This window comes from Platichthys flesus, chromosome 18 (assembly GCF_949316205.1).
Source record: "Platichthys flesus chromosome 18, fPlaFle2.1, whole genome shotgun sequence".
NCBI lineage: Eukaryota > Metazoa > Chordata > Actinopteri > Pleuronectiformes > Pleuronectidae > Platichthys > Platichthys flesus.
This window is the reverse complement of record NC_084962.1, coordinates 8,881,613-8,890,765: the sequence shown is the minus strand read 5'-3', so window position 1 is coordinate 8,890,765 and position 9,153 is coordinate 8,881,613. Positions and strand designations below refer to the sequence as shown.

Genomic DNA, 9,153 nt, shown 5'->3' with positions numbered 1-9,153 from the left:
TTTATCCAAAGCGACTTACAATCAGTGCATTCAACCATGAGAATACAAGCCCAGAACAACAAGAATCAAAAAAGTACAATTTCTTCAAGAAACATTTGAAATGTAAACATAAAGGGCCCATTCTAGGGTAAAGAAAGCAAAAACTCCTACAATTGAGATGAAACACTCTTGGGAAAACATCACTGGGATTATTTCCTATTCAAATCCTTTCACCTAAATCTCACACACTGGACCTTTATAATCCTGAAACGTCAGCAGTCACGGTGCATTTTATGACCGCATGTGATGGCGTTCGTTTCCCGCCTCCTCCTCACCGCAGTCTGCGTACCTGCACGTGAGTACGTTGTGCCCTGAGTGTTATTATTTACTGCCTCCCCGGCGCAGGTTGACCGCGGGGCCAAGCGGGCTGTTATGTAACAGGATAATCGCGTTCGAACCCTGTCGTCACAGGGTTCCCCGGCGGTGTGTGTCGGTGGTGTGTGTTGTGAGAGTACGGCAACACGCGCGCTGCTCCGTGAACACGATGTCCTCAAGCTGCAGCACATTCCGGCGGCGGTCACGTTTTTCGGCTGCTCCTCCCGCCGGCCAATCGCAGGCCGCGGAATCCAGTGGGCGGAGCGGCCCAACTGCGTGACGTACACGCTACTCCAGACTGAGCCCCGCCCCTGACTTCCAAATACGGCGGGCGGCTGTGAGGAACACGCTGCCCAGGAACATCGCTTCCACCGCCGCTCAGGAGCTGCAGGTGAAGTCAGCGGATGCCCGGAGGGGCTCGGAAGCTTGTTGAGTGTGTTGACGCCATCGGAGGACGATCCCACCGCAACCGCCAGCGACTGAAGCCGCCGTGCGCCCGCGTTTGACCGCGCAGACAGGGGAGGGGCGGCGGCGTGTCTCGTGTATAGTACCGGGGAACACAGAGTTCCAGCTCCAGCAGAACACGCGTCGAGGGGACGCAGGCGGCACCTCGACCCCGGCTGCAAGCTAACCCCCCCTCCCCCCTCCCCCGGGTTGTTGAGCACGGCGTCGTTGGAACAGCGCTCTCTTCAATGTAGGTGTTTGCTTTTAATGTTTATGATGTGTGTCCTGCTGGGTCCGTTCCCTATGTGAGACATTACTTTGCATTCCAACGCTGCTAACTTAAGGGCTAATGCTACCTACACGTCGATACTGTTTACATTATTTTTTTAGTTTGAATTAGCCAAGTCACAATGTAGCATCCCCGAAATATTTCCCAACTTGTAGGGGAAAGCAGTACATGGTACATGTTTGCTCACTTCACAACACAAAGCAAAGTGTCAATATCCGGGTTAGCTACAGCCTTTGTTGTCTGTCAAAATACTACGATCGTAGCAAGGTAGTGCAGCTTATAATACATTCCATTTGTTTGAAAAATGATGTACATGTTCAGCTGGTGGATATTAGCAGGATTAGCTAGTCCACTAAGTTCAACCGGAACTTGTGCTGTAAAGTCAGAGCTGAAGCCCACAGGCGCACCAGGAGATGGCGTGTGTCTTCTGTAGTTAAATAAAGTTAAATAAAGGGCTTCAAGATGAGCCGAGCTGGGGACACAACAGTGGTCTCTATTTTTTACATCTGTGAGGCGAGTCCGGAACCACGTCTACAAAGTGCAACACCAAAAACGGCGCAGTCTCTTATACTGTGTAGTTTCACCAGAATCACATCACGCATCAATGTTCTACTGCTGGTTATGCTACAGCCGACTAGGTATAGATTGATATAGATTGCATTTAACTGAGCTTGACAGGACATAGAAAGGGGGACTATATGACACCTGTGTTGCACTCCCACCATTGGCTTCCTGTTTGTTACAGGATCAATTTAAAATGTATTTTTAAATCTCTTAATGGACTGGATCCACATTACGTGGCCCCTCCGCTGCTCCTGGATTGGTCTAAAACTAGGCAAACAACCAAAGTAGATCGCGCCTTTGCAGTATCTGCCCCAAATTTGTGTAACAGCTTACCACTCCATATTAGATCTGCCTAAGTCACATTGATACATTGGGATAAACATGTGCTTCCCAGACCTGACTGGTCTGGGAAGTCTTAATAAGTCAAGACCTTTCAGTGCTTATGTATCAGTACAGGGCCCCATATTTTGTAGCCGAGATGAATCAGCTGTCTCATTAATCTTCCTTTATTCCCAAATTTAGCCTTTTTGATCGGCTATTTTGGTTTCTGTGAGAGCTTTTTGAGCTAAGGAGGTCATAGCAACAACAACAACAAAGGAGATGAGCAACAAGAGGAAACCAGAGAGCCACTCGAGGGCACCGAGCAGACCACGGGTCATGAAGTCCGGAGGCTCCCGTGCTGATTCGGAGAGGGACTCTGGATTCTCAGGTGTGAACTTTCTCTTGCCCCATTGTTATGTGCTTTCATTTCAAGGTGTCACTCAAATTAACCCCTGTTAATTTATTTCCTTGTCTATAGATGCAGGCTCAGAGCATATGAGCACTATGGACACTACCGACTCTGAGGATTCGCCCTGCCCTGTTGTGCAGCAGGGACCACAGGCGCCTGGCTCTCGGGTGGCTGTGTTAGGAGGCTCCTACTCCAACCTCTCTCGCATGATCATCATGAACAATGTCCTCCTGAAACCGGTACAAAACAAAACACCAATCTCAAAAAAGATACATCCTGAGAGTTTAATGTTATGTGTGGAGGAGTTAGCTATGTTTCTGCTCAGTGTTTTCAAGCTTTCACCACCTGGCTGTTTACAGCAGCATAGTTTTGGTTATGGTGCCTTTGTTTAACTTGAATGTGTGGCTACACAAACCACCCACAGCTGCCAGGAATGTGTTACTAAAAAAGACAAGATTCAAGACAACTAGCTGAACAACACAGATATAAAAGAACCTAGGACTAACTAGGATTAGATCCAGATTTTATGACAATAACTGACACTGGTTTGCAAAAGTGAATTCAGTGCCCACACAGAGAGATGAAAGCTAAACTTGGTGATTATGTAATGTAGTTTAGTGTTAATTTGTTGTGTATGTTGGATTTGATTGTGGTTCTGGAGCTGTTACTTAGATTATCAACAGGAAATGGTTGGAATTCTTGCTGATGGATAAAGTGAAAGCTTATAATTGCTGGTTTTGGAATGTGATGGGTGTTTTGAAAGCTCTGAATTTTGACTGTTTCCTTTACAGCCTGAAAACAACCCTCCTGCTCTAAAGCCTTGGGCCTTTAGTCCCGCTGTGGAGGTGGTTCAGCCTGTGGTCCAGCAACCTCAGGTCGTGTTCCTCCAGCCTGTGGTTTCTCGTCAGTCTTCCCCTGTCTCTAAAGAGACCACCTCCAGACACAAACGCCCTAAGAAGTATCTTCCAATCCTGAAATCCTACCCTAAGATTGCACCACATCCCGGAGACAAATCCTCTTCCTCAGGGAGAGGAACTGCGTCCTTGTCTTCACCTTCCTCCTCTTCTTCTTATTCCTCTTCCTCCTTAACGGATTCAAAGAGAGGTAACAGTCTGATCTCCAACCACCGTGAACACAGTCAAAGAGAAAAACATCCAAGAAGTGTGTGTGGTAGTGTTAGTAGCTCTGGCTCGATCATTACCAGTCTTCCTGGTGACCGCGGCACCGTCTTGTCCCGTCTCCAGAACCGACTTTCTTCCCCTACATCAGAATCCAGCGCCAGCAGTAGTCCTGCCAGGGAGAGGCCTTCCTCGGCCATCAGCCAATCAGAGTTTACCACCTCCCTTTCGATCACTCAGACCACCGATTCCAAAAAACAGACACTCCCGTTTCCACGGATGGACGCCCAGGAGAACGTTATGCTGGAAGAAAGCGACCTAAGTGACAATGATGCTGATACAAAGAGGAAGCGCTTCTGTAACACCTACAACATTCTGAGCAAATCTGGCCTGCTCGACATTGCTCTTCGTACCAAGGAGCTCCTCCGGCAGAGCCGACACACCCAGAATGACCTAGACCGGCTGAAAGAACACACAGACCTCTTCTTCCAGGCCCTGCGGAGCGGTAACACTAGCATCTGTATTAAGCTGCAGGCCAGCCTTCAGGAGGAGGACAGAGAGCCAGAGGGGGAGAGAGCTGCTCAGACCAGCTTAAAGGCAGATTAAACCTGGGTTAGTGCAAGACAGTGAACCTTTAGTCTGGGATGGGGAAGGGAAGGCCATGGTTGGGGGGCGTCACAGCGTTGCAGAGACAGATGGACTGAAAGTAATGTGCTCCACAATATATACCCACCCCAGATTCTCTCACACAGACAGTGTGCTGTGGCCTACATTTTGGCTTCTGCCTGCCCAAGGGCTCTGACACACCGAGCTGACCTCACACAATTGATGCAGATGAAGACTCTTTGTGGCCACGCAGCTTCTGATAAAAGTCCCACTGAAATTCATTGCAAGAATATCTATACACATGATAATGTGTAGCTTTTAAAAGTTGCCTGCAAATTAAGCTTTGCTATACCTGATGGTCAGTCAGTCTAATGTGTTAGGCTTGTAGAAAGAGAAAAGATGTATACAAATGTTTGCTAAAGAATTGCTTGATTAGTCTCTGTCAACTCACCCACTGGGGCTTATTCGATAGCGTAATACTGTGAGTGATGGTCAGCCGCTCCCATAAAGCCTGGTCACCTACTGTCGACTAGAAGTGTCAGGGATCAAATGAAAGAACCACAGCACACTGACCCTGGTTACAACTCTTCCACTGAAACCGCTGCACAGAACTATTTGTCTCATTGGCAATCAAGACCCAAAACGAGAGGATTGGAACTAACGTATGAAGGAAGAACAGAAAGAAAACCTTTTCTCTATGTCAAAAGCACAACAGAGGCTCAGAATCTGAGTTTGATTGATTAGAACACCGGGGGCATAAAGTGCTCAAGTCAGGAATGAATTCAGATTTTTTGCATCATTCATGCTTTCCTTTATGCTATGTTACACATAATACTAAAGATAGATGCACAAACTCTGATTACGACGGGCCTATGGGATGAATGTGTTCAGGCCTTTTGCCAGTCAGCCTCTTCTAACATGTGCCTAATGGGTCTTTCAATTCCTGTTCTGTTTTAAAAACTTGATGTGAAAGATTTATTAAGGCCGGCCGACAGTTTCAAATTCAGCATTCCCATCATGTTTGCTGTGATATGAGGCAAACTGGCTGCCAGTAAAGCTCCTAACAGCCTTTTAAATTCTTCCCTGGCGAGATCCTGTTATCTTCCTGTTGCGCAACCATTGACTTGTGTAATCTTTGTTTTATATATGTATATACGCATGGTTGTAATTTAATGTGAAATGTATGAAATAATCGTGAGTCCCCTTAGACAAACATCAAGTGTCTTGATGAAGAGCAGCTGTCGTGCATAAACTTCGGGCCTCTTGCATCCATGGTTTTGATTTTCTATTCAACAAGTCACAAGTCCAACAGTTAGACAGTCATATCAGGAACAGTTTTGTGTTTATTGTTGCATATTTGTACTTTTCTAGTTATGGCCTTAATATCCAAATCCTGTGTCGGTCACAGACCTTTGAATTTGCACTAAAATGATGGAAGCCCATTTTCCTGGTTAGAATTAAATGGCAGCTATGGGAAATAATTTTTTTGCAAACAAGATTGCAGACTTTTTTATTTTTCAAGTGCATTGTGAGTCATCATAAGCACATGACCAGTAAATACATACTGCTCCTACAGTAAAGTCGTACATTAGATTATACTGAGATTTTACGATTACTAGCAGTTTTCTCAATATTAAACATTGCTTATCAAATGTCTTTGTCAATTAAAATATGAAATGTTTGTGACGATAATGTGCTTGTTGTGCTTATGTTGACTTGAAATGACTCACTGGGCAAATCGTTCTATCCAACTTCTGCCATTTATAAACCATGTCCATGTGAACATCAGTACAGTTGTGAGGGTCGTGTGTTTTGTAACCATTGACCAACCAAATCTCAGAAACATGGCCTCTTGTCAATTTAATGTGTTTTCTCTGTTGTTTTGTTTTTGTAGGAACTAAAGCGCACACAAAATTACAGCCTTTATTTTGTTAACTGAATGACACAACAAGAGTTCATGTTTTATTCAGTCGTTCTTGCTGATTAAATCGTTGACCAGACATAGAGGCAGATAATGTGTTGTTCTTTTTCCACAGCCAACACTAAATTAATCAGCATGTTTTGGTTTTCAAATGCTCCCAGACCAGATTTAGTTTTCTTGTTTCTCAGGGTCACTGTCCTGCTGGAAACTCGCTCTGTGTGAAACACCCAGGCGTCTCTCTGATAGTTTGAGGTTTCACTGAAGGGGTTTGAGGTCGTCTTACATACTCCACCCATTATTCTCCTCAGTGCAGCAGCTCCACTGTCGACAACACAGCCCCAGATGCATTGTTTTTCTTCTTTTTAGATTGAACGACACCGTATCTTCTCTCATCACTGCAGCCAGATAATTAACCACTCAAAGGTTTTTCTGGGATCATTAAATCTGTAGGAAACTTAAGTAGAGCTTTTAGTTTAGTTTTTTTCTTATCACTTTCATAGTCGTTCCTCAGTTCACAGGGCTGTAAAACAATCCTTATCGGTTATATCCATGTTTGTTTGTTTTTGTTAATCTAGGATTATATTTGACTGAATCAACTAAAATATAAGTTTTTTTTTCTCCTGAACTTGTAGCCACTGCTACAAATATTGCGTACTGGAGTAAGGTACAAAGTAGTCTGGGTTATTAGGATCTTTAGGCTCCGAACATGAATTAATGTTATCCAATTCTCTTTTCTGAAATGAACAACTCGGACTGAATCTCTACAGACATAGCTGTGTTTCCTGGAGCTGGGTAATATGTTAAAACAAGATGTTGAGGCCGGTCATAGGGCCGTTGTTGACGTTTCTACTCTACTAATTAAAAATAACAATGCATGTACTGTACAGTTTCAATCAAGGGTACATTCATAAGACCTGATGGACATTCATGAAGGCACCCCAATACGTTTAAGCACCAGAAAAACAGGTTTGAGAAAAATTAATTGCTGCCACTATTTTTCTAATTTTGCCTTGGCTAAAAACAAATGTTTAAGCTTTTCTTGAGAACTTAGCAGTGCAAATGTTTTCTTTTTTTCTTTGACCAATAACAAAACACACACTTACTTAAACTCCTACAATACATTTTACCTCATGCTGCTTAATTCCTTGTCAATCAGATGCATTATTCTTAGGGCTGATATTGTACCTTTGGGAAACGCTTCGCTGTAGAGTCTTTAAATCTTGGTAACGGTGAGTCGGCCTTCTGCTAAAATTAAATATTGCAGTTATCACCCTGGTTCGCTGCCAATGGAAAAAATGATGGTCCTAAATCATTCAAAAGGTTGATGGGATTTTGGCTGAACAATGCTGATCACGCTTGTCTTTTTGAAAAACATCTCGGCTGCTGTAGCCACCGGCGCTCGTCACAAAGTATTTATTTATTAGAAGTAGTTGTAATCATTTCTCTGTAAACTGTAAAGTTAGATTTTGTTTTCATGGATGACTCCATTATAAACTCTTCTGTCTCGATGACCAGAACAAGTTATTAGAAGAGGAGTAAAGACTAGTTAGGGCCCGAGGACTGACAGGTACTGAAATACATTGTGTTTCAATCCTTCCTATTGAAATTGTAAGGATCATTATTATTATTTTTCAGGCAGATGATTTGGGTTTTTGAGAGCTTTAACATGCTCAAATTCTTACCAAAATTTGCAGAGAATTAGAAAGTGGTGAAAATATACTTAATTTATATTTAAATTAAATCAATCCTGCGCAGGATTACATTTTTTATTTTATTTTATTTTAAATTTACATAGTGTAAGATATTGTGCAATTAATAGGTGGCTGAAGTCCTGCCAGTTTTAGGGGTTCAGTATCTTGCAAAAGACAATATGTCATGCAAATTGGGAGTGGGAATCGTGTATTAACATTATGGAATGGATTACCTGATTATTCACATGAGAAACTAAGCACAGGAAGAAGATGGAAAAATAAGTGTGTGTCTGTGTCATTCTACTTGTATTTTCTACTACAAATATTTGACAGCCTTACTTAAAAGTTACTTTGATTTTTTGGGGATTTTAGATACTGGATGATTTAACATGCTTTATAAAGCTATTGTTAGAAAATAACCCAGTAGTTTCCAGCCTTGGCTCTGGATTTTGTTCATCATTATATTGGCAACTTTGTTTCTACTGTGCTTTTCAGTCTGGCGATTCATTTTATAGATGCTGAAAATGTTTGTGAAAGTTATTCTGACTGTTTTATCAAAATGTTTCAGTAGAGCAGCAGCAGCCGTGGAAAATCTTAGCTTGACTTATTTCTATGTTGTTCCCCAAAGGAACTGTGTTGGGAAACAACTGTGATTCTTCTAATGGAATTAAACATTGCAGACTGAATGTAGTGCGGTTTGCTGGGAAACTTTTTTTGTCTATTCTAAAAGTGTAATAATGACACTTCTGCAATAACGGTCAAAGACGAAAAAACTAACATTGAGAAAGGATTTGTTATGATGTGCTCAAGGGCACTTTTATTTTACAGAGTCATTGCTTGTGTAATAAATGTCTTTCCAAAGAAACTTCTTCATTGTCTGTATAAATGCTGCCATTTCCCAATTGTCCCTCTTCAGTTCAGATACTTCTAGTTTACATGATGAAGAAGAGTCTGAAGTGTTTTTTGGGGGGATATAGATGAGAAAGAGGAAGACTGACACATTTATTTTGAGGGTTTTCCACACACTTCTCTCATAACAGGGACAAAGTCAGAAAGAACAGCACAAATGGACGACGTGAACACTGAACAATGTTTGGACTTTTTGAGACGAGTAATGATTCAGGGTGACTAAAGAATGCATAATTTAATCTGCAAAAATTACAATGCCTCAATTTGCCCTGCAAAGCTGATGCATGGGGAAACAGCAATTCAATTATTGAATCCTGAATTAGGACTATAAAATCAAGGGCTATTAATAAACGTAAATATTTTAAATAAATTATTTAATTAAATGTGTATTCAATTCATCCAAAAAACAAAACCTTCTCAATTGTGTGAATTCCGCTTTATCGTTAAGTGTAGTTTACAGCTTTGCCCACAGGGTGGCGCCGTTGCTTTGACCTCCTTTTTCCCAAAAATCGGTAGTGTTTTTAAAT

The 9,153-nt window shown here is 42.4% G+C and overlaps 1 protein-coding gene across 2 annotated transcripts; it reads left to right on the top strand.

The window, feature by feature from the left end:
• Positions 1 to 649: 649 nt before the first annotated feature.
• Positions 650 to 6,105, top strand: cipcb (CLOCK-interacting pacemaker b). Of its 2 annotated transcripts, XM_062411952.1 has the most exons (4): positions 650 to 1,048; positions 2,174 to 2,360; positions 2,451 to 2,620; positions 3,173 to 6,105. In XM_062411952.1, exons 2-4 carry the CDS (start codon positions 2,252 to 2,254, stop codon positions 4,103 to 4,105), a joined length of 1,212 nt encoding a protein of 403 aa, XP_062267936.1. In that variant the 5' UTR covers positions 650 to 1,048; positions 2,174 to 2,251; the 3' UTR covers positions 4,106 to 6,105. The 2 variants fall into 2 exon arrangements, with proteins under 2 accessions (XP_062267936.1, XP_062267937.1); XM_062411953.1 differs by lacking the exon at positions 650 to 1,048 and having other exon boundaries at positions 1,055 to 2,360.
• The last annotated feature ends 3,048 nt before the right edge of the window (positions 6,106 to 9,153 follow it).

What these genes read in the sequence shown, in the direction of transcription:
- cipcb (XM_062411952.1), top strand. Translation starts at nt 2,252, where the DNA reads ATGAGCAACAAGAGGAAACCAGAGAGCCACTCGAGGGCACCGAGCAGA. An exon ending in GAGGGACTCTGGATTCTCAG is followed by an intron (nt 2,361 to 2,450) that starts GTGTGAACTTTC and finishes CCTTGTCTATAG; the next exon opens with ATGCAGGCTCAGAGCATATG. An exon ending in ACAATGTCCTCCTGAAACCG is followed by an intron (nt 2,621 to 3,172) that starts GTACAAAACAAA and finishes TTTCCTTTACAG; the next exon opens with CCTGAAAACAACCCTCCTGC.